General features: G+C 36.3%; 1 protein-coding gene across 7 annotated transcripts in view; it reads right to left on the reverse strand.

The window, feature by feature from the left end:
- The window catches only part of Fut8 (fucosyltransferase 8 (alpha (1,6) fucosyltransferase)), a 154,032-nt gene that overhangs the window by 11,197 nt on the left and 116,714 nt on the right, over positions 1–26,121 (reverse strand). For all 7 annotated transcript variants that reach the window (XM_013016784.1, XM_013016803.1, XM_013016776.1 and 4 more), the window contains 2 exons: positions 6,580–6,826; positions 4,879–5,055 (listed from right to left, as the gene is read on the reverse strand). In XM_013016784.1, the coding sequence (XP_012872238.1) occupies positions 4,879–5,055; positions 6,580–6,826 (424 nt within the window). The remainder of the gene's footprint in view (positions 1–4,878; positions 5,056–6,579; positions 6,827–26,121) is intronic.

A 26,121-nucleotide genomic window follows, 5' to 3' on the forward strand; every position in this document is an offset into this window, starting at 1 on the left:
CCAAAGACGTCTGGCTGCAAAAGCAACATTGTAGCTAAAATGGCGGGGCCGCGTGGTGCGGCTGCGACCTAAGATGGCGCGGGCTCCCGCCTTCCGGCTTCCCGGTGACAAGTGCTCTCTGTAAAAAACAACTCCTTATATGGCTATGACTTGGCTCCTAGTTTGCTTCCGTGTTTGCAGCCCTATCAGTATATGCCACATGGCGCTTCAGGATTGGCCATCCAGGAGGCTTATAACCGGAGCGCGGGGGCGGATGGGAAGGAGAAACAAGGAGAAGAAGGAGAAACAAGGAGAAACAGGAAGAAGCAGGCAGGAGAGAAGTAGGAGAAAAGAAGCTGTAAACAAGGTCCTGAATAAACCGTCTGAAAGAAGGACCTGTTGTCGCCTCATCCTTGCGGGTTGAGGCGGTCACGACAGAGGGGGTGTAACAATGCTAGACAAGAAATGTACTACCCATTACCTTACTGATGTAACCTTAACCTCTCTGTACAGAATCTTTACAAGAAAATAAAATTTACAAAAACAACAACAACACAAAATATGGACTAGAAAACAAAAAAAATCGGTATCTCTGGCCTATAATTGTTTAATTACTATAATTATTACATTGGCTCATATATATCACTAGAGTTTACTTCAATATATCATTTATCTTTCTTTTGTCCTTTATTTCTATTTGCATCCATCTATTCCAAGTGAAACTATTTTTTATTTTTCCTGAAGAACACTTTCTCATAATTCTATTGATAGAATTTCTTTTCCTAAATATGACATGGGCTTTTTTTTGTCTCATGTTTGAAAGCTACTTATCATTTTATGGCTTTCACAGTTTCTATGAGGTTAGCTGTAAGTCTGCTTGGCTCCCATTTGAAAGTAATATCTTCTTTTTTGCTGTGGCCATTTTCATTTTTTCTCTTAGCTTTTTCTTTTTTTAAGTCATTTTATTATGTTGTACCTGAAAGTGTATGTGTATATATGTGTGTGTGCGTGTGGCATACACTGAAATCTATAGATTAAGATTTATTTACTGCTTTGTCTGCCTTGTGCGTGTGGCATACACTGAAATCTATAGATTAAGATTTATTTACTGCTTTGTCTGCCTAACCCCAAGGGTCAGCTGAAATCTCAGTTCAGAGTCAGTTGAAAGTTCTGCTCAGCAATTAGTACCAAACCAAACTGGAAGATTTCAAAGGCTTTTTTATCATTTTATTTCACCTTAATTTTCACTATCTTAGAAAACAATGTTGGACGTTAGGCACTGGTGGCTCACGCCTGTAATCCTAGCTACTCAGAAGGCTGAGATCTGAGGACTGTGGTTCAAATCTAGCCCAAGCAGCATGAAAGTCTGTGAGACTCCTATAGTGATTACCATGGTTTCCTAAAATAGCAACAGAATTTTAAATTATATGTTTCGGTATCAAACTAATTGTGAGAGCTATAAAGCAGAGTTAAGTTATAGTAATAAAACATTTTAAAAATAATGGGAAAAATCTCCAGAAAATAATAGAGAGAAACAGCACTTAAATTTCTGAGACTATCTTAGAAATGATAGAAAATTAAAATGAAAGTATTTCCAAAAAGGAAAAAAAATCTGCATGAAATGTCACCCACTGTAATTTATAAAAGACTATAGAGAGAATTGCTGTCTAGACTGTCACCAGGACAGGAGTTGAAGCTGGTGACTACAAATAGGAAATTCAAGTTTTACTGTTCCCATAGCCCAAGTAGATACTGCTAACTTTACTACAAGAGCTGCTTGTATACAAATGTCATGCTGTGCCACTGGATCGGTGCTACAAAATGTCATTATCCTTTAATGTAAATAGTTCAGCCTAGAAAATAATGCAGATATTTTATGCAAACTCTGTATCATTATTTATGAGTACACATAAAAACTGGGAGAGAATGAAGGAAAGGAAGACATTGTCCCAAAAGTAATGTACTTATTACTTGACATGAAATTGCAAACCCTCTGTACATCATCCTAAAATAACAACTGAAAATCTGAACTGGGCGCTGGTGGTTCACGCCTGTAATCCTAGCTACTTAGGAGGCTGAGATCTGAGGATTACGGTTTAAATCCAGCCTGGACAGGAAATCTGTGAGACTCAGAAAAAGCCAGAAGTGGCACTGTGGCTCAAGTGGTAGAGCACTAGCCTTGAGCACAAAGAAGCTTAGGGACAGAGCTCAGGCCCTGAGTTCAAACCACAGGACTAGAAAAAATAAATCCCTAACCCCCCCACAAAACTGAAGTAGAGGTATGGCTTCAAGTGGTAGGGCGCTAGCCTTGAGCAAAAAGAGCTCAGGGACGGTGCCCAGTCCCTGAGTTCAATCCCCACAACAGAAAAACAACAACAACAAGACATACGAAACAGTCTTACTGTCCAATATTAGGAGAACACATGGTGTTCAATGGTGAGCAATGGTAGATCTATATAGTGAATATAGTCACTAAAAATACTTTCGTATTGTACCTCTCTAAAAAATACTGAAAGCAGATGGGAAACAATATTCTATGCAAATAGAATCTGAAAGAAAAGCAGTACACTTACATCAGAAAAAACAGACTTTAAATGAAAAACTGTAAAAGAAGAAGGCCAAAATATAATTTCAAAGAGGTCAGTTCTCAAGTAGTTATAAATGAACACAAACATCAGACACCTAAATACACAAAGAAAATAGATCCAAAGGAAGAGATAGCTGAAAAAAAAATCAAGAAACTTCAATACCACAACTTTTTTAAATACTGGAAAATTCTAGATATAAAATCAGTAAGGAAACAATTTTATGTATGGCTAAGACTAACCTAACAGTTACTGTATCCAAAAGCAATAGAATACACATTTTTCTTAAATGCACACAGGACATTTTCCAGATCATATGTTAGGCCACAAAACAAAGCCATAAATTTAAAAATTAAGTATTTTTTTTCTGCCTGTAAGGGGAAATAAATGCAAATTTAACAACATGGTCCTGAACATCCAATGGGTCAAAGAACAAACCAAAATACATCTTGAAACAAGTAAGAAAGGAACACAACATACTAAAACTTACACAGCAAAAGTGGTCTTGAAAGGGATATGGATAGTAATGAACACAACATAAAAATAAATAATATCATGTTTCATCTCAAGGAACCAGAAAAAGAAAAAAACTAATTAAGCTCAAAGAAAGAAAGAAATAAAAAAAATCAGGAGAAATAAACAAAACAGAGATCACAAAAACAATTTAAAAAATCACAGAAGATGACTTTTTGAAAGAGAAAATTAGTAAGCCTTTAGCTATATTAAAGAAGAAAAAAGAAAGATACAAATTAAATCAGCAATGAAAAGAAAGCTTACAACTGATATAAAAGGATTACAAAGGATCACAAGGGACTAGTATAAGCAAGTATACATCAACAAATTGGATACCCTAGAAGGAATGCATGAATTCTTAGAAACGCTACCATGACTGAATCAGGAACAAGCAAAAAATCAGAACAAACAGAACAGTAATGAGTAGTGAATTTGTAATGAAACATTAATACTGCTTTTAAACCCTTCCCAAAAACTGAAGAGGAAGGAATACTCCAACCCCCTCCCCGCCCCCTAATTGTGGAGCTTGAACTCAGGGGCCTAGGCACTGTCCCTGAGCTTTTTTACTCAAGGCTACCATTCTACCTTTTTAAGCCAGTTTTTCTAGTGGTTAACTGGAGATAAGTCTCATGGGCTTTCCTGTGCAGCACTGGCTTCAAACCATGATCCTCAGATCTCAGCCTCCTAGGTAACTAGGATTATAGGCTTGAGTCACTGGTGGCCCGCGAACTTTCTTTTTTTGTTAAGACTGAATGTTGGTACATGATCCTTCTGTTGTGACCTGCTTACTGCTGGGATCACAGGTATGTGCAACCATGCCAAGAATACTCCCAAACACTAGGTTAGTCTTACCTTAATAACTAACCAAAGCCAGACAAGAACATTACAAGAAAAGAAAAATTCAAAACTACACTGCTGATGAACAGATGTAAAAATCCTCCACAAAATACCAGCAAACCAAATTCAACATTAGATTAAACAGATCCTTCACAATGATCAAATAGGATTTAATTTAGCAATTCAAAATAGCTCAACATATCTAATTCAACAAATGTGGTATGTATTATGAGAATGAAGAACAAAAAAAAAACATATTATCTCAACTGACAGGAGAAAGCATTAGATAAAATTTGGTATCCGTCTATGATAAATACTCAAAAGTAAGTTGTATTTTGGAGAAGTATATCAACACAATAAAGGCAATACTTGATGAGCCCATAGATAATATCAAACTCAACAGTGAAAAGTTGAGAACTATTCCTCTAAGATCTAGTGCAAGAAAAGAAAAAAAGAGGGTGATGAGGCACCCTAAAGATTAAAAACAAGTTTGCAAACCATACATTTGATAAGAAACTAGTCTCCAAAATATGTAAAGGAACTCAAATATCCAAAAGCAAGAAAACAAATAACTGGACTCAAATATAGCAAAGAAACTTAACAGATACTTCTCAAAAGAAGAGATATGATTCAAGAGGCTGTAGTTAGAACAAATTTTTGGTATGGAACTGACTTCCAGCAAAAAAAAAAAAAAAAAACTAAGAGGGGAGGGAGGAGGAAAGGTGGGGACATGGCTCAAGTGGGACATCTACCTGTATTTCAGTATGAAAAGTGGGATGTTACTATAAGGTATCAGATATAATTTGGTTAGATTGATAGTCACACAAGATGTGGTCATTTGATCTTTAAAACCTCAGTAATTAGCGATAACATTTTGACAAGAATCACAAGTTATGTGAATAAAGGGTAATTTTCAACTAAGAGAGACAATCCTACTTTTGAACTATCAACTTGTCTAACTTACTTTGTTTTTGCTTCCTTTAATAAAGAAGGGTCATCAGTGGCCAAATACACTCTTTTCTTATCCACCTGCATTCTGCGTGCAAGAAGCTGAAAATGTTCTTCAACATGTACCATGTACTCCTCAATGGGATGGAAGGCTGCTTCTGTTCCCACTTTGTCTGTGCGTCTGACATGGACTCTGGAGGAGAAATTGAGATTTTTCTGATCATGTACATATCCATTTGTACTTTGGGTGTATTTAAATCATATCCCCAGACAAGGGGACATTATGGGCATCTTAAATAAATTTTTATTCATTTTTATCATTAGAAAAATATGTTAAAAGGATCCTCACAAAATATTTGTTAGCACAAGATGAATTAGAAAATAAAGCTTTTGAAGAATGTTTTCTTATAGAGAAAGTAATTGGCATATCAGGAATAAAAGGGGACTAGGTAGCAAAATGCCCACCAGTTATTCACAAAGAAATAGAAATAGTTTATAAGGTTTATGAGACAAAAATGATACCAAGATTCACAGTTGTATTATAAAACATTAAAGATACTGTGTATACATTTTGATGCCACAGGGTTTTTCATTATTTTACCCTGTAGAGTTATTATAACTGCCACCTTGTAGAATTTAAGGTTATCCCAGGAAAATATAGCCTGCATGGGTTTTTCCGTTAGCAAAGTTAAGGCAGGCAAATCTTTAAAAGAATTTTATTATTTTATGTTCATGGAGTAAAGTTCAAGTACTTTTGATGTGTTTATAATTAATTTCCTTTCTCCGTTTCACTCTATAGATGAGGTAGATCTTACCTACTCTATTAAGGAAAAACCCTAAGATTATAAAATTAGGGACACAGATTTGCGTTGTCCTGCACTGCATATGGCATTGCGTTCTACTGCCTTTTCTTTCCCTCTTGGTACTGGAATATAAATGGAATAAAAATTTCTTTAGAAATAATCAAAGTCCAAGTTTGTTTTCACAAATAGACTGTCTTCCACCTCCAATTACAAAAGTACTACTTGTGTAGAAAAAGTAGAATAATAACTTTGTATTCTTGTGGGTCCTGGCCAAGCTGCAGACCACTTTGTTTACATTGTACATTTCAAGTGGGGCTCTGATTTCACTGGGGTTATAGCCAACGTCATGACTATTCTTTCCTTTGCATTCCATACTACAGTCCAGATCACAGAACACCTATTCTGTTATCTTCTTCTTCCCACACTCTTCTTAACCACTGCTTCTCTATGGAAATTGCAGTTGTCCAGTGTGCTCCATAAAGATGAAGTGGGGCAGAAAGAGTGATTACACTGAATTTCAATGAAAAGTTTCCTGAGAAACACTATTTAATACTCTGATTTCACTATGTACTTTCTTTAGCTCCAACATTTAGAATAGGGAGCAGTAATTTCTCTACATATAAAGACTAAGACACAAAGGAAGGTGTGGAGCCAGAAATGTGAAAACAAAAACTAAAGGAGATCTGTAATATGGAGGAAAAGTTGAAGAAAAATGAGCACTACTGAGCAATTTCTGTGCTGTTCTAAATGATCAAAGGAAGAATAGTCTTGTGTTCTAAGGTCAATTCTGGAACCTCTGTTCTTTGGTGAGATTATGAAAATTATACTCTATTGTAAAGCTCAGAATACAAGGCAAACATACACAACCCTGCTACTTTCTATCATTGTTTGTGAAAAATAAATCAGATTCTTACCCAATAACTGGATGTTTGAAGCCAAGCTTCTTGGTGGCCTCTTCTATTTCCTTTTCCAGCCAAGGTTGTGGGCGAATCAAGTATTTGACAAACTGAGACACCCACCACACTGCAGGATCACCATGGACTCTTACGAGTCGGTCTGCGAGGTCTTCTGGCACAGCCAAGGGTAAATAGGGAGGACGAGGATGAAGACTGTCTACAATGGGGAGTTCGACCACTTGAACATTTTTGTCCTTTACTTCACCTGACAGAATATCAAAACATATCATCACTACACTATATTCCTTATATAGCCTCCATACTACAAAAAAACTACAACAACTCCTCTAGGGGCATTCTTCCTCTTAGGAACACTGAAGAAGAGGGATAGTTTTCGCTTTAAAGTAGCAGGTAAGTTACCAGAACAAAAGTATCAGAGCTGAATTTCATATGCAGTTGGTCTACCTCTCAAGTTCATGGCATATAAGAAAATTAATGTCATGCTGTTATATTATCACTTTACACTCCTCAAAGTACTTAATCAGAGAAAAGCCAGATTGCCAGTAGACACAAACAGCTAGACACAAAGTTGTTCATTATTTTGTTTTGGAATTAGACAAGAAAGTGTCCACAAAACTTTGTTCTTGCCATTATGCCAAATGGATTTTGCATTACTTTCGTGACAGCACAATGATGGGACTATCTAAATATTACAATTATAAACCAAGAACCTAAATCTTTTAAGGGGAAAAAGTAAGCTTTTCTGAAGTATTTTTTCTTGGGCAAATAGATCTATTTTATTTTGAATTGTAGTAATAATAAAAACTGTACTGCTTGATATTAAAGTTCAGAGATTAGATGATAATTTTTAAATAACAATTACTTGCAGAATTCATCCTCTATACATAATTACAGCTGTTCTATCAATTTATAATGTAAAGAAAAAGCCACAATACAATAGCCACCTTGAGTTGACTTTACGTATTAACGATTACACAGTAATAGCCTAAAAATAGAAAGATAAAGGCAGAGAGTTTTCACTAACATAAATTGTACCAAGTTAAAAATTAATAACAGAAAACATTAGCCTAAACATAGAAAATGACTCCAGTTAAGACATCATTGTTCATAACAAATTAGAAACACAATGGTGGCTCAAGTCTATAATCCTAGCTACTCAGGAGGCTGAGATCTGAGAATAAGTATTTGAAGTGAGTTTCACATGAGTCTGGGCTGAATAGTGAGACTTTACCTCAAAAACACAAAAACAAAAACAAGTAAGCTTAGTATAATAAAGAATTAAAAACCTTAGAGTAATATTCTCTTCATATTTTATATAAAACTAATTTCAAGATTCTTAGGTCAAAATCTTTGAAATATGACATTCATTGCATGAATAAATGATACTATCAAATTTTTACCATTAGTATTATAGCTCATCTATGTAGGGTGCTTGTTGAGAAAGAACTGATGCCTTTATCAGATCAGAAACTATAAGAGCATAAGGGGAAAGAGTAAGCTGCAAAATCATAATAAAATCTTCCCTAAGGCAAGGAAAACTAGGGTATTTTCCCTATGTGGGGATAATCACAGAAGTAGGATATGACTGAGAGAAAGCATACATGAAACAAGAAAAAGACACTTCTTATAAAGAAAAGTTTAAAAAATGGAATAAAGGCCCCTAGCCTCATCCATTACAGTGAATTCTGCTTTCCAAAAGTGAAAGCAGTATTAATAGGGTTGCCTTTTCTTTGTGACTTCTTCCTAACTGGAAGAAGTTTAAGTAGCTCCAGATTCCACTTACATGAAGGTCTTACCATGACTGTCTCAAAGCCTCAACTTCCTTGTGGCTAGCCTTATCGACAGCTTTTATAAAGAAAACAAAACTATACCAACACCTTCAAGATAGAGAATTTAGCTTCTATTTTTGCTCTTTGTTCAATCTTCCCTTAACATGCCCAAATATTCGCTGAATACTACTATATATCTAACATGGTGTTACTCTGAATACACAATGATGACATGCTTCTTGCTATCCAAGTAAAAACTATTTATACTTGAGACAGGCTGAGTCTGAGTTTGAGGCCAAGCTAAACTATACCTACCAAGACCCTAAAACACAAAAATAAGTAAAAAAAACAAAACCCTTTATTAAAGACTGTCTCTAATGAAAAATGTAATAAAATAATTAACTATCGCCAACAAATATACTATCAAAAATATATTAATACTCAACTGACGAGTAAAATATTAAGGCAAAGATATTTATATTTACAAATGAACATACTGGTAGAAAATAAAAGTTGTATCCCCAATAATAATATATTCTTTTTCTTTCATTTCTACTCTCGCTCTCTCTTCCTCCCATTCCTTCTTTTCTTTTCTATATTTTTAAACAATGCTGTGTATCAAACTCAGGGCCTTGTGTATATTATGCAAGCTCTATCACTGATCTACATTCTTAGTGTTAAAATACTATATGTGTTAAAATGAAGGAAAATAGCCCAGCACATGCTATGTTTAGAAGGTCCTCTCTTTTACTCTTTTTACTATATAACCTATTCTACTGTAATTTGCACCCAAAAGAATTTTACTTTGTAAGTGGTCACAGTCTTATTCAATATTTAAATTTTAGTCATTTGTGTCCCAATATTAATTTACTGGATTGGGGACATGGCTCAAGTGGTAAAGCAGTATCTAATCCTAGACACTTGTCAAGTAGATATTGGGAGGATTATCGTTTCAAAATAGACCAAACAATAGACCAGTGAGATGGATATGGTGGTATGCATGTCATCCTAGGAGGCATAAACAGGAGAAATAAGGCCCATGTGGTTCAGACGAAAATAAGACTATTCAAAAAATAACTATAGCAAAAATGGCTCAGGTGTAGCTCAAATACAGTATTGATTTGTCAAATGCAACCCTATAAAAACTAAAAACTGATTTAGTTTCTAAAACTTAAAATGGATTTGCTTTATGTTAACCATAAATACAAATCCAGTGAAATTATACCCATACAATTAAACCACAGAGAGAGAGAGAGAGAGAGAGAGAGAAAGAGAGAGAGAGAGAGGGAGCAAGCGAGCATGTGTGTTAAATACTAGGTAGTTACTGTTGCTTATGGATGGCTCTGAGTACAAGACAAACTACTGGCTGCGTGCCAGTAGTTCATGCCTGTAATCCTAGCTACTCAGGAGGCTGAGATCTGAGGATCATGGTTCAAAGCCAGCCTGGACAGGAAAAAAGTCTGTGAGACTCTTTTTTTTTTTTTTTTCTGTCAGTCATGGGGGCTTGAACTCTGGGCTTGGGCGCTGTCCCTTAGCTCTTCACCTCAAGGCTAGCACTCTGCCACTTCCGGTTTTCTAGTGGTTTATTGGAAATAAGAGTCTCACGGACTTTTCCTGCTCTGGCTGGCTTTGAACCGTGATCTTCAGATCTCAGTCTCCTGAGTAGCTAGGATTACAGGTGTGAGCCACAGGCGCCGGAGAGACTCTTATCTCCAATAAACTACTTAGAAAAAGCCGGAAGTGGTGCTGTGGCTCAAGTGGTAGAGAACTAGCCTTGAGCACAAAGAGGCTCAGGGACAACACCAGGCTTGAGTTTAAGCCCCAAGACTGCCAAAAAAAAACAACAACAAAAAAAGTGAGAATTTGTTTGCTTTATTCCCCCTAACATCTTCTGTGAATTTGAAACAAATTGAGAAACAAACAGGAATAGAGTAGCAATGAAAATACTACCTCTGTAGCCAGTAAGAATGAATTGAAGGCTGATTTTGTGGTTTAGGTTTATGATATCATGAGCTTGCTAATAGTTCCCACCCTCTCCTAAGCAGCCTTAACCAACCAAAGCCTATTATGTTGTATAATAGAAAAGAAACATGCCTTGAGAGATGTCCACCACGAGTAAGAAGTTAACTGACAATCCTAGCTTTAGGAGACTAAGATGCAGAGGATCTGAGGTTCAAAGTCAGCCCAGGCAGAAAAGTTACTTGAAACCGCATCTCCAAAGTAACCAGCAAAAGCTAGTCTGAAAGCGTGGTCCAGGCAGTAGAGCAACAGCCAAGCAAGCAAGTTCAAGCCCCAGTACCCGTAACCCCCACAAAACAAAACAGAGCAACAAAACTAGAAATACTAAGTTGTGCTTTGCATGTTTGGGTCCTCTTCCCAAGCTCACATGAGTCGAAGATCGATACAAACAGCAAAAAAAGTATTTCTGTACTTTTTCTTTTTTGGGGGGGGTCCGGTTGTGGGGCCTGAACTCTGGGCCTGGGTGCTGTCCCTCAGCTCTTCAGCTCAAGGCTAGCACGCTACCACTTGAGCCACAGCGCCACTTCCGGCTTTTTTTTTTTTGCTTATGTGGTGCTGGGGAATCGAACCCAGGGCCTCATACATTGCAAGGCAAGTGTTCTACCACTGAGCCACCTTCCTAGCCCCTGTACTTTTGTCTTTTAAGGAATTGAATTCATTTCATTTCTGAAGAAATTCTTCAGGAATAAAGGATTCACAATAGTACTCCCTACTTCCTACCCTTGAACAATCCATGTGAGAGAGCTATTAAAGCTATTTGGAGTCAGGTGCAACTGGCTCAAGCTTATAATCCCAGCTACTTGAGAGGTTGAGATTGGGAGACTCCTGGTTCCAGGCCAGACTGGCCATACATACATGTGAGATCCCTCTCAACCAATCCTTAGGCGTTAGGCACAGTGTTCCCACCCATCATCCCAGCTACAGGAGAAGCTGAGATTGGGAGGGTCAGAGGTTCAGGTCAGTCAGGTCAAAAAGGTCTGCAAGATTCCATCTTATCTCAACAGAAGAAGTTGGAAATATAGTGTACACTTGTCATCCCATTAAAACTAGAAGTGTACAATAAGCAGATTGCAGTCCAGGGATAATCCCTGGCAAAAACAATGCAAAGAAGGGCTGGGGGAATTGCTCAAGTGGTAGAGTTCCTCCCTAACAAGTGTGGAAGCCCCAAGTTCAAGCCCCAGTGCTGTCAAAAGTAAAAAAACAAAGGTGTTTGATGTACAGTTGGGTCTTTTACTTGACATATATTTAGAAAAGTTGAAAAGTAAGTTTCTCACTAGGTGATTAAATGTTTAATGTATTTTCATGGTACTATCTAAAATTATCTAAAATGTCAACTCAGATCATCTCTAGTCATCTGCAGTCAGTTTAAGAGTTTGAGAAACACTAATTTATTTAAAATGTTTCATTTTACGGAGAAAATAGACTAAAAGAGGTTAAAAAAGGCCAGGATCAGATGTGAGTGTTTATTTCATTATTTATACTGCAGCCTGCTTTTTGGAAACATACATTTAAAAATTTTACTTTTAGTTATGGATAATTTCATATATTTATGGGGTGCAGTGTGATGCAGAAAGGTTCAATCAAGCAAATTATCTATCACCTCACCAATTTACTTTTTGTGAAAAGAACTTTAAAATCAAATGCTTTTAGCAATTTTGAAAAACACAGTCAGAATGTATGTGGGTAAAAATCAGTGAAGTTTACAGGTAAAACAAATTGAACAAGAGGGCAGTACACACTCAGATAATAGCTGCAGACACATGAAAAGAGGTATACTGAGTGTTTTAACATTAGGGGTATTTATACCCAGTAAAACAGAGAAGGGGCTTTACCATTCCTTTAGACAAAGTCCTCCTTTTTCCTAGGTACCTAGTACATACTAATAATTCCTGTTGCTATAATACTCTTATGTTATCAGTTTAGCCCATAGAAATTAAATTCTGGGTCCTTGCAACATAGACTTCTACTTCATGTTACTGTTTGTTATTCATTACCTTCTAGATCAAGGCCCAGGTGTGAACCAGTTGTCTTGAAAATGAACAGATACACAATAATCATCTGAAGCAAGGACAAAGGCAAGAAAATAAGTCATCTTTTTTACTGTTTGTTATTGTCCAGTGAAGGATGAGGCTTCAAAAAACAATGTGTGTGTGCATCTAATCAAATCATTAATACAATGCTTAATTATGAATTCCTGGCTTCTGCTTCCCATGTTAGATTTCCCTACTAACATTCCGGCCTCAACATTAGTAATGCTTATTCACTAACAACAAGCTATCCAAAAAAGAAATTGAGAATCAATCAGTTCCATTTACAATAGCACCAAATAAAAACTTTAAATCTTAGAATAAATTTTATCAATATGGATCTACATGCTGAAAAGTATAAAACACTGATGAAAGAAACTGAAGCAGCCACAGATAAATGGAAAGACAGTCCATATTCATAGACTGGAAACACTGGAAACATTAATATTATTAAAATAGTCACAGTACTCAAAGTGATTTAAAGATGAATCCATTCCCTATCTAAACTTTGTTATTTTTCACAGAAACAAGGGGAAAAAAGCCTCCCCCAAAACTTGAGTGGCTCCAAATAGCCAAACCAATCTTCAGAAAGAAAGGTAGGGAAAGAACAAAACAAAAACAAAAAATGCCAGAAGCATCACACTCACTGATTATAAATCAGATCACAAATCTATCAAAATAGTATGGTGAAGCTGGGTACTAGCAGTTTAGTTCATATCTGTAATCCTAGCTACTCAGGAGGCTGAGATCTAAGGATCACAGTTGAAAGCCAGCCCAGTGAGGAAAATCTGTAAAATTCTTATCTACAATTCACCACTAAAAGTGGACTGGTGGCTCAAGTGGCAGAATGCTATCTTGAGCACTAAATGTCAGGGACAGTATCAAGGCTCTGAATTCAAGCCCCAGTACTCATAGACACAGACACAGGCACACACACTCTTATGGTGTTGGCACAGAACAACAACAACAACAAAAATGACATACTGACCAATGCAACAGGACCAAAAACTGGTAAATAAATCCAAGTATTTATGGATAGTTGATTTTCAATAAGGCAATCAGTTCCTTCTCCCCCCCCCATCTATTCCTCTCTCCCTTTTTCCCTCTTTGAAAATGGTTTTGAGAAAAAAATGCACAAATAATAAAATTCTTACACTATATACAAAAACTAACTCAAAATTATGAGAAGACTTAAACATAGGCCAGAAACTAAAACTACTAGAACAAAATACAGGTAAAGCTCTATGACTTTGGTTTGAGCAATGATTTCCTGGACAGAACTCCAAAATCACAGGCAACAAGTCATAATAGACAAATGGAATTGCATCAAACTAAAATGCTACTACATAGCAAAGAAATAATTGAGAGTGAAAAGACAATCCAAAGACTAGAAAAGTGTTTGTGAACCATATATTAGACAAAGAACTATCCCTAAATATTAAGGACCTCAAAAGCAAGAAAACTTACTTTAAATAATATGAACAAAAGATGAATTATGAATGCCTAACAAATATACAGAAAAATAATCAGCATCCCTGATCATAAGGAAAATATAAATTAAAACAATGAATTCATATCTATTAATAAAGAATAATAAATGTTGGCAAGGACGCAGAGGAAAAGAAACCCTTATGCATTTAGTTGTGATGTAAATCAGTACAACTATTTTGAAGTCTACATTCTTTTAAAAAGCACTTAAGTATGAGTCCTTTGATCAATCAAGAGAGTCCTGACACTAGTACTCAGAATCAACCTCCCCAAAGGTGATGTTTTATATATATGAATCATATATAATCAGTGTCATCTAGCCTAGGCTTTATTACAGTTGATTGCTCAGTTCAGTTTGACTTGATGTGGCCACCACTGATCATTTCAAGAATCCCTTTTATTTTTTTTTTGTAGAATTATGGATTGAACTCTTGTTAATAATCTTGTTTATAAAGCTACTCTTTTTGCTAAGGACAAATAAGATAGGCTTGTTTGTACACTTAAGAGTCCTCTGCCAGAAGCTCAGCTCTTTGAATTGGTTTATATGCAAAGATTCAAACAGATACCCTAGAGAAATCCCTTCTTTGACAGCCTATTTATAAGAACCCCTTTCGAAGGGTTATTCAGTCATCCAAGTAACAGAACATATGGAGACTAGCCCTAGAACTAGCCAATTTGAATTATTCACCTTTACTAGACTCAGTAGAAAAGACTTGAGAAGTTTAACATCTACCATGAGAGAAAAGGTTCTGATGGCAAAAAAGACATTTCAATGGTGAACAGATTTTTGGTGTCAGTCTGTGAGATTCTTCTGTACTTGCTGTCATCTTCAGTTGATATTCAGCAGCTGTTAGCACTCTGGCTTCAGAGGAAAGCTCCTTGAAGTCAGAACTCATAAAATTCAGAGTGATGAAGACAAAGAGGTCTGGAGTAGGCCTGAGAAAAATCTTTGCTAAGACCGCATTACCTGGAGCTTACTTTTTGCTTAAGCAGGGAAGGGCATTATGAACAAGTTTTTGGTGATTCTGAACTGGAACAGATGTCTTCTTTTTAGACTCAAGCTTCCTAAAGAACTTCTTTAAATAGAGAAGGGCAGAATAAAGTTTTAAATTCCTTTCCTATGAGTTGTTTGAATGGTTATAGTTACTAGATGCCATCACATTCAACAGTCATTTTGAGAACTATGCAAATTGTGGTGATTTATGGTCCTTTGAAGGTTGGAGAAAAGAGAGACATCAAGCGAAATATACTAAGGCAAAAGTCTATTTATGTAATGCCTTGTCTTGTAGCACACTTCAGACTTTAGAATCACAAAAACTGATATTCAAATCAGTTACCACTTAACAGTATGTGACCTTGAATAGGTCATAATTCATCTCAGTTTCTTCATCTGGAAAATGGCATTAAGTAATATCATCTTACTCATTAGTAAAATGGGATTAATAATGAAACTTTACTTATGAATGATTAGATTATGAGTGATTAACAAAGAAGCAGAGGAACAGAAGGCCATGGGAAGGCAAGGGTTTGATTCCATCAAATGTATTAGAGAGCTATACTCCAACTTCAACTTTCACATCCCCTAAGGATGAAATTACAACAGGTATGCAGTTTAAATCACTGGTCTTGGATCCATGAAATAACCACAAGCAGGAGAAAAGCTTGGCATCTCTGTTTCCATTTTGTATTTATGTTCTATGCAGTGAGCTATTCTTTCTGAAATCACCATGGGATCCAGAATTGGCAAGACTTATGGATAACATGTTTACAAGGAAAAATGCCCCCAAATGAAGGACAAATAACAAAACCTCCTCAGCACGGACCACCAGACAGACAACAGTAATTTGTTTATTCTGGCCAGATTTTTGACAGTGATAATGACTTCTCTTGGAAGTCTCCCCAAAACAAAGGCTAAGATGGTGATCAATTTGGCCATGGCTAGGACTCTCTCCCTGCCCAAATCATTTATTTAAACCTAATGCTCACATATGTACCTGCAAGATGGCTGAACATAGACTGAAGTACTTGCTTTGCCTCTTCCTATAATGGGCTCATGCCATTGTGTATAAAATATCCTTTCTCTGCCCTTCATCACTACTTGTCTCTTCTTTTGGCAAGTGGCTGGGTCTGACATGTACAACCCCTTGACTTTTGGTTGGAGTTGACCTGATATTGCAGGATTTTCAGGATTGGTACATGCCCTTCAGGGAGTGAAGAAAAAAAAAAAAAAGAAATGTTGCAGATAAAAAGCTGAGCATAATACTCTATACAGTGTAATTCTCAAAAAAATGACATTTCTTTGTATTGGGGTCATTTCTGCTAAGTAGTCCCAAGAAGCCAGGTATAGTCTGGTTAGAAAGAGATTATTTGCCAAAATATATTCTCTGAAAAACATATGACAGTGCTTCATTTTAGTGAATACTTTATGTCCAATGTGTATCTTTTATTCATGCTGCTTACAACAGGCAATAAATCAACAAGCAGCTTTTATCTTTTCCAAATATTCAGCAAATCATCAAACTGAATAGGAAGGCCTCAAGTTATATTTATAAAGACTATCTGGACTTATGAGATTTACATTCATTTTAAGAGTATTACCCAAATACTATTAATTAAATTCTGAGTAAATTATCAGACTTGATAGAATAAAATGGAATCAAGCCTGAAAGTAACTAGCTATCGCGAGACATCTAATGGCATGGTGGGGGTAAGGGAGTAATGAATATTATAGGTGGCCATTCAAAAAATAAATATATAAGAGTTGGGGATGTGCCTCAATTAGTAGAACATCTGCCCAGCTAGAATGAGACCAAGTTCAAACCCCAATTAGTATCTCTAGCTACGAAACCAAACCAAAACTTATTATTTTAAAAAAAGCAAGCAGAAAACACCAGAGATGTATGAGTCTGTTCCTTGATATTTTAATAATGATAAGATAAATATTCATATTCACATTTAAGGACAGAGATCTGCCTCATTTCAAATGCAGAAAAAGATACACTATTAAAATGTCAACCTAGCTAAGTGCTACATGGTGGCTCATGCCTATAATCCTAGCTACTCAGGAGGCTGAGATTTGATGATTGTGGTTCAAAGCCAGCCCAAGCAGGAAAGTCTGTGAGACTCTTATTTCCAATTAACCACCTGAAAACTGGAAGTGGTGCTGTGGCTCAAGTAGTAGAGCACTTGAGCTGAAGAACTCAGGGACAGAGTCCAGGCCTAGAGTTCAAACCCTATGACTGACAAACAAACAAATAAGTAAAATGTTCACCTCAAGGCTAGTTCTCTTGGTTTTACTGTATCTGATAGACCTCTTGTATTAAATGGGTAACTGTCACCTGCCATGAATTCTATTATACTCTACTAAAGCAACAACTCAAGACTATTGCTACTGCCAGTTTGAAGGCTTCAACCAATTGAGTGAAAAGTTCTAAAAACTGCAGTGTTTGCACCATTCTTAGAAACTAGCATATCACACTGTGGGAATGAGCAGGCAGCATTCTTACGAGGTGCTTGCTGTTTTTACTAGAAACAGAAATGCCTTGCAAAGGCAAGTGGATTTATGGTTCACTGCCTTTAATGACATTCTGACAGATTTAATTCTGGGCTGGGAACTAAAGCAACAGTTAATGAAAAATATGTAGCATCTTAGTAAGTCATGTAGTTTAGATAAGGCAGGAAGGACAATGTCAAAAGAAAAGAAGACCAAAGAGTTTGTTTGATCATGCCACTAAACAGTCATCTTGAATTTGTTTCCAAGAACAAATTTTTTTTTATATGTGTGTAGATACAGAGATAATTATCTCTATAGCTTTATCTCTGTATCTACAAATCTACACATCAAGAAGTTGTATTCTTTTGCAGATTGTTTATAAAGGAGATACTGCCAAAAGTCTCTGATGACTAATAAGTCAGTCTACAGCATTAGAAGTTTAGGAGAGCTAGAAGTTTATGAGAGTTGTTTTGGTTTGTTTGTTCTGGTTTTTCTTTTTCTTTTTTTTAAGTTAAGTTAGTATTTCTTCCTAACTCAGAACCTCTCAGCCCAAAGGATCCAGCACAATGATCTCACAACAGCTTCTTTCACTGACAGGACAAGAAGAAGAGGAGGAACAGGGCTGGGAAGGTGGCTCAGTGGTAGAGCGCTTGCCTTGCATGTATGAGGCTCTGGGTTCGATTCCTTAGCACCACATAAGCAAAAAGAAAAAAGCCGGAAGTGGCGCTGTGGCTCAAGTGGTAGAGCGCTAGCCTTGAGCTGAAGAGCTGAGGGCAGTGCCCAGGCCCAGAGTTCAGGCCCACGACGGGACCCAAAAATAAAAATAAATAAATAAATAAAAATAAAAATGAATAAAAAAAAAAGAAGAAGAGGAACAGAAAGCCATGGGAAGGCAAGGGTCTAATTCCACCAAATGTATTAGAGAGCTACACTCCAACCTCAACTTTCCCATAATCTCTTATTGAACTTCACAATCCTTCTTTCAGGTTTCCCTGATTCCTTCAGTATGTCAAAACTCCTTTAATAAATAGCCAACAGGAACAGGCTAAATGGAACAGTCTTATTCCTTGAGAATCCCTGAAAGAATCAACTGTATAAGCAGGGTCTGTTCTCAGCATCTCATAGCCTAGAGCTATTGTCATGCCATTGGGGTTGGTAGGCAGGTTGGATTCTCTTATACTTAGGGGGAAAATGTTATAACTACAATGGTTCATATAGTTGGAGAATTAACAATGAGATGTTTCATATTGGATTTAAGGCTATCTGTAATTTTTCTGCTAAATAATCACCTGATCAGAAGGCCCAATTTGGATTTCCTAAGGATAGATAAAGGGCAATGGAGATTCTAAAATACAAAAATTTTAACTAAAAATTCTGATGTTTAAATTAGAGAAAATGAAAACACCGTTATGTTGATGAATAAAATAATAACAAAACAGTTCATAATATGGAAGAAGATAACTGAATTGGCATAGCATAGTGCTTCAATGCCACACAAAGTGCTGATAAAATAAACCCACATTTTAGCCAACTTCAGCAAGGACTGGCGCAGCAAGTTTCCCTAGTTAGTATTTTAAGCTACAAAATACCAGGAATTTCAAGAGTTATCCTACCATCACTTCCATCTATAACTTTTTATAGATGGAAGGGGAATACTGGAGTTTGAACTCAGAGCCTTGTGTTTGCTAAATGGGTACTCTGCCACTTGAATCATATTCCTACACCTCATCTTTAACTCCTGCTGCATCTGCTTTCCCAGATGCCTCCACTTACACATGGTAAAAAAGAAGTTGGGATGTGGGCCATGCCTTAACTACCAAGCCACAGCCGCTATTGTCATGAATATTACTAATACTGTCTAAGTCCCCTTATTTTCCCTTTCTTTTCAGTTAATAACTCTACAAAGAGAGCTCGTATTTTTACAATCAATAAACTTCTGGTGGCATAGCTGAGACAAATACTGTAAAAGCATAATTCAAAAAAGATCAGTTTTCTCTTTGTAGTACAGCAGGGGAGAGACAGGGGATAGCCAAATATAAAGAAAAAGAACTATGAAACAAAATGTATGAAATCTTAGGGACTAGAGTGTGAAAAGGGGAAGAAGGAAGATACATGCAATGAACAGGGCAAAGAAATGTTTGACATAGTGGGAAGTAGTATTTGACTTGTTACTGCTTTAAAAAGACAACACTTTGTATAATTTGATATTTTCCCATGAAATTTCTTATTTATGCTTAAAAATGGGATATCACCACCATCTTCCTTAAAATTTGAGCTAAAAATTGTAAAAGACTTTTGTCTCTCCACTGTCAAGAAGTTTATTTACTCTTTTTTACTCTATATATGCTGTTTAAGATGGAGATATAGTTAAGTATCATAGGCTACATACAGTCTTACCTGGTAGATCTCCAAACCACTTTAACATATTCCTATCTTCATCTCATGTTGTAAATTATGGGACCAGAATCTATTCTTTCCATAGCTTTACTCCTTCTCAAAGACCTAATTCTTCTTTGTTGCCTTAGCAACTACCACTATCCTAGGCACATAAAAAGCAGAAAATGAATGCTAATTGAATGAGTGAATTTAATGACAAAAGTGCTGTAATTAACAGGGATTCCAGTCTTCTAAAAGGAAATAATAACTTAATTAGATAATAATTAAGCCTATAACTCAGAATCATAACCCAATGTCACAGGTAAATTTTGAAATTTGTGAGTGTTATTAGTTTTACCATTTTTTAAGATGCAAAAACATCCACATTACTCAGTTTTTTACTTTATTTACAACTTCCAATTTGCTAATATTTTGAGACCTCAAATACCTAAAAAATGGTATCTAAATACTATGTGGTCACATCTATTCTTCTCATTGCTGACAAATTACTTTAGAAACACACAGACACTTGATCTTAGATTCATCAAACATTTCATTAATACATACATTAGCTAAGTAATATATAACAGGAAAAGAGATATTATTCTTGCTTTTATTAATTTTGCTGTTTTTTCACTGCAGACTTTCCAGTGATTAGCACATATTTTTCCTAGATATAAAGAATTATCTCTGGGACTGATAAACACAATAGAATACTAATTAAATGTACTGGATTTAATAGTTAATTTTTACATGAAATACTAAACCAGAAAAAAACTGTTTTAGCCATATTTACTCATTCAGAACTTTGTCTCACACTGTGTATTAACGAAATAGATAATGAAATTACGTAAGAATTTTACTTTGCATATTTCCATATATCACAACAGAAAATCTAAAACACAAGCATTACATTTAAATGAACTTTCTTATTCTCTTTATTTCTATTGGTGATCATTATAATAAAGCATTATTGAAAAATACTATTTCCAGTTCCACAGAATTTTCAAGTTAGTTCAGCTTATACTCAACAGAGCTCTCTGTTCTTAACAATGTCTGCCTTCAAGGGAAACCAGTTTAACAGAGCTGAACCTACTTGATTTTTTTAAATCAAAGCTTGATCTAAGAAAAAGAAATTGCCCAAATCAGGCTCACTACAAGACTGAGAATTCATCTTAGTATCTTAGTATATAGTCCCCCTTCCTCCACATCATACTACCACATCAAGAGGGCTGATGAGCAACAATGAAGGATTACAACTAAGCAAACTGCCTGGTTAAGCAGTCTATGAGAAAGTCTAAAGACAACAGGGTGGGAGTGAGAGCAAGGGGAAGAGAAAAAAACAAGAAAGATCAGGGCCTAGAGGTATGGATTAGAGGTAAAGCCACAGCTATGAGTGGAAAAAGTTGACCAAGATCAAGAGTCTCTGAATTCAAACTCCAGTATATCACCAAAACAAAATCAAAACATTCAAGATCTCTAGCGGAAACCTGAGGACTTGAGTCTATACTACAGTGAACAGTAAGCATAATCTGATTTCCAGTCAGATAAACATAAAACCTCACACTAAACGTGTACCTGTCTCAGTTCCTTTTATCCAGATATATGATACTGTAGTAGGAGGACCCCTACTCAGGCAGGCAAGCCCACCTAGTCATCCGGAGTGACAGAGCCCACCGCAACAAAGTTGTTATTAAAGAAGCAACTTTATTGAGAAGGTTCCTACAATGACCAGCCAGGGCCGCAGCACAGGCTCGGGAGCTGATAACTGCGACCCCGAGCTGCCCACTTACTTAGGTTTTTAAAGGCAAAAATCACAAGGTGAAGCCTGGTCACGTAGGCGACCAATGAGATTGTCACACACCCAAAAGATTGCACAGTCATACCAGACCACACACAGGTGGCCAATGAGGTTACACTTGTCACATAATGGCTGTTTAAACAAGACTAATCACTTTTGGTTTAAATGGCTCAGGAATTCAACGGTAAGGCGGAGCTTAAGGTAAGCATACACAAAGGAGGAGTTTAGTGGAGTTTAACATAAGCACGTGAAAAAGGCGGAGTTTATGGTAAGCTCCTGATGTTGCCAGCAAGAGCCAGATTACTGGCTATCTGTTTAATCAGTCAGTCCTTAACAGAACAATGAAGGTGGGTTAAGTTGTAAAGGAGAGGGGGACCTAGAGACATTCTTTCCATTCCAAGAACTGGGCTGGTTGGAGCCAAGGTGGAGTTAACCTTGTTTAGAGGTTTTTTCCCCCTAAAATCCCTAAAAGAAAGGCAAAGCCTGGAAAGAAGCTGTACTAGCTTGAGTCTCCTCTCAGGGCCTACTTCAATACTTAGCTTTCATTAAGGTAAAAGGTTAAAAAGCAAAATCAGAACAACCACCACAAAAAGCAGTCGGAAAAGATAAACTATCAGGACCAGACTCATTCATGGTAGAGAATTCAAAATAGTCAGTTTAAGAATTTAAAATAACAATGAGTAATATGCTTAAAACTTTAATGGAAAAAGTGGACAACATTTAAGAACAGATGAGTAATGTAAACAGAGAGCTTCCTGTTTCCAGTAAGAAAGTCTGTAAGCTGGGAAAAGGCCCCTTACCAAGAATTGAAATCTGCTGCCATTTTCATCTTGGACAACATTAGGAACTGTCTGTTGTTAAACCACCCAGTTTATGGTATTTTGTTATTGCAGGCTGAGTAGATAAAGACAGTCACTCTGGAAGACAGTTTGGCAATTTCTTACAAAGCTGAATGAATATGATTTTATCGTATGATCCTGCAATCTTACTCCTGGGTACATATGCAAATGAGATGAAAATTATGACCCTATAAAAACCTGCACACAAATAACTATACTAGCTTTATTCATAATTGCTAAAAATTGGAAGCAATCAAAATGTTCTTCATAGGTAAATGGATAAACAAACTTTTATATATCCATACAATATAATACAATTCAGGAAATAAAGGAATTAACTGTCAAGTCACAAAAAGAAATGCAGGAGCCTTGAAGGAAAAAAAAAAAGGAGCCAAGCAGAAAAGAGATTGTATAATTTATTATTCCAAATATATGACATTCTAGAAAAGGAAAAAAACCTGCAGGCAAAAAGATTGGAGGTTTCCAGGGATGAGAGGGAGAGAAGGATGAATAGATAAAACATGGGAATTACTAAAGCTTATCTGCAAGTATTTTGTATAATGATGTAAATGTGGAAGTATGAGAGTACACAACTATCAAAGGCCAAAGAACTGTATAACAGAAATAATACACTCAGACCTTACTTAATAATTATACATTGGTACCAGTTCATTGATTTTAACAAATACACAACAGCAGTGCCAATACTAATAGTAGAAACTGGGGTGCGCAAGGTATCCAGGGTTGTATGTGTATGTGTAAGTGTACACATATACAACATGTGTGCACATGCGCATGGAGAACTGAACTCTACTTTCTATTCAATTTGTCAGTATGCCTAAAACTGCCTAAGAAATACATCTATTAGGCCAGCGCCAGTGGCTCACGCCTGTAATCCAAGCTACTCAGGAGGCTGAGATCTGAGGATCGCAGTTCAAAGCCAGCCAGGACAGGAAAGTCCATGAGACTCTTATCTCCAGTAAACCACTAGAAAACTGTAAGTGGCCCTGTGGCTGAAGCTGTGGAGCGCTTGCCTTGAGTTCAAGAGCGCAAGGACAATGGCCAAGCCCAGAATTCAAGCCCCATGACCAACAAAAAAATAGAAAATAAAAAAATAAATCTATTAGCAAGACATTGTGATTCATGGCTATAATCTTAGCTATTCAAGAGGCCAAGACCTAGCAAATAGTGGTTAAAAGCCAGTCTGGGGAGAAAGGTTAATGAGACTTTCTTTATCTGTAATTAATCAGCAAAAGGCTAGGCTGACTATGTGGTTCAAGTAGAAGACAACCAGTCATGAGTATGAGGCTTGAATTCAAGCCCAAGTTCTGGCAAAAAAAAAAAAAAAAGTCTGTTAATTAAAAAGTATATTCAAGAGTGACCAAAAGAATTCTATAGACACACATATTTATATGTTTTATTAGCATTTTTACTGTCTTCTTGATATTTTCTGCACTTTCTAGTTTCATCAGCAATAAATATTCATTCATTTTTTTATGTTTGAAATTTTTATTTCAAATTAACAAAGTCAAACAGAACAAATAAATTTGGCATCACTAGAATATGATCCAGAAGAAATAAAACTGGAAATTCTGGTCTAGTATATATCTCGAAATTTCTTCTTTTGTCCTACAATAATTAAAAATAGTACTACCTCTTTCTGGGGTTGTTTTCTTAACAGAAAAAAAATAAGAAAAACTCTGAAGATAAGACATAAAAAGGGATGATGTTTTAGTAACTTAAATACTATTATTAAGAATGGGGAAAGAATTTTTCTCTTAACTAAAGAGCAGGTTTAGCTTGGAAAGGATTCAATGAAACCTTTAACCAACTAACAAAAGCCAAATTTATCTGAAATTAGAAACACAAAGAAAGAGTTCCATTAAATCAAAAGTCTTTTAAGTCCAACTGTAAGGCTATAATGAGAAAACAGCTAAAATTAAATAAAGAATGATTCAAAGGTTACCTGAAACTTCACAACTTAGAAAGAAACTTGCTCTGTCTGAACAAATATAATTTCTCTTTCAATACAGATGTTTTCAAAAGTTTATAATCAAGAATTTTCTAGTTAATATTGATATATGAAAATATACCAATACTAGGGCTGGGAAGGTGGCTCAGTGGTAGAGTGCTTGCCTTGCATGCATGAGGCATGCACCACATAAGCAGGAAAACCTGGAAATGGCGCTGTGGCTCAAGTGGTAGAGTGCCTTGAGCTGAAGAGCTGAGGGACAAGCACCCAGGCCCAGAGTTCAAGCCCCACAATGGACAAAAAAAAAAAAAGAAAGAAAGAAAAGTAAAAACAGAAAAATATACTAATCAGTGAAAATATAACAGGTACTTAATCTGCTTTTGCTGAAAAGCATTGACTCCTTACTTGGGACCTTGAATTATCTAAAAGCAAGAGAAAAGCTTGGCATTCCTATTTTCATATATATACTTAAACCTAAAGCTGATGTCTGCCCTCTGAAGGTGGGCTGAAGTGCTTTCCTGCTACGACTGCCTATGCTTTGTAATGAACCTATTTTCTCTGTCCTTCGTGTGATCACTCCTCTTTTTATTTCGCATACTGGGGCCAGTAGACAGACATAACATTTGAAACTTGGGCCCAGGGCCAAAACTGTGATTTCGGAAATAGAAAGTCCTATATCTTTCATAACAAATAGGTATTTAAAATTTGCACCTAACTAACATTTTCTTGTTCTTTTCTCATCGATGGACTTTTGAGACTTAAACTGATAATCAAGCCCTACTCTCTATCTTATATTTGATGGTGTTTTCAGTTGCTTGAGAGAAAAAAAAAATCAAGCATTGTTCAGTCTGTTTTGTTTTTGTTTTTGTCGGTCATGGAGCTTGAACTCTGGGTCTGGGTGCTGTCCCTCAGTTCCTCTTCAGCTGAAGGCCAGCACTTTCCACTTGAGTCACCATGCCACTTTCGGCCTTTTTTGTTTTTGTGGTGCTGAGGAATGGAACCCAGGGCTTCATGCATGTGAGACAAGCACTCTACCACTACACCACCTTCCCAGCCCTATTCAGTCTGTTTTGGTTTGCAAAACAAAACTAAAACTAATTCTGAATATTAACAACATTGTTTGTGGATATGGTTTTGATGTAATAGCATCATTAATAGATCTCAAATATTAACTTAATCTCACTTAAATAACTTTTAATAGTACTAGGTTCACTATAATATGTATGCTTTCCCATTCCAATATTATAAGGCAGAAAGACTTATTACATACTGAATGCTTCATTTAAAAAAATGCACTCAAGAACAGATGTCAGAGCTGGGAAAGTGGCTCAGTGGTAGAGCGCTTGCCTTGCATGCTTGAGGCCCTGGGTTCAATTCCTTAGTATCACATAAGCAAAAACATTATCCTGCCCATGTAATTGTAACCCCTCTGTACAGTATGTAAAAAAAAAAAAAAGAATGCCTAGGCACCAGAGGTAAACAGTATAATTGCTTAAAATGCTAAATAAAGCCAGCTGCTCAAAAGGGCAAACTCCACGGTGGTTATAATTATTTACCATCATGCAACAAAAAGCAACACAAAGGCTATTTGATAAGGTGTTTTATCTACATGGTAGACTGTGATGTTTGCTCATCATTTTAGGACCCGGACGTTAAATAATGATAGCCATGACACTGAACTATCCAAAATGATGGAAAAGTAACTTTTAAAATATTTACTCATGCTTGTAATCCTAGTTATTTATTAGGAAGCTG

This window comes from Dipodomys ordii, unplaced genomic scaffold (genome assembly GCF_000151885.1).
Source record: "Dipodomys ordii isolate 6190 unplaced genomic scaffold, Dord_2.0 Scaffold2, whole genome shotgun sequence".
Lineage (NCBI taxonomy): Eukaryota > Metazoa > Chordata > Mammalia > Rodentia > Heteromyidae > Dipodomys > Dipodomys ordii.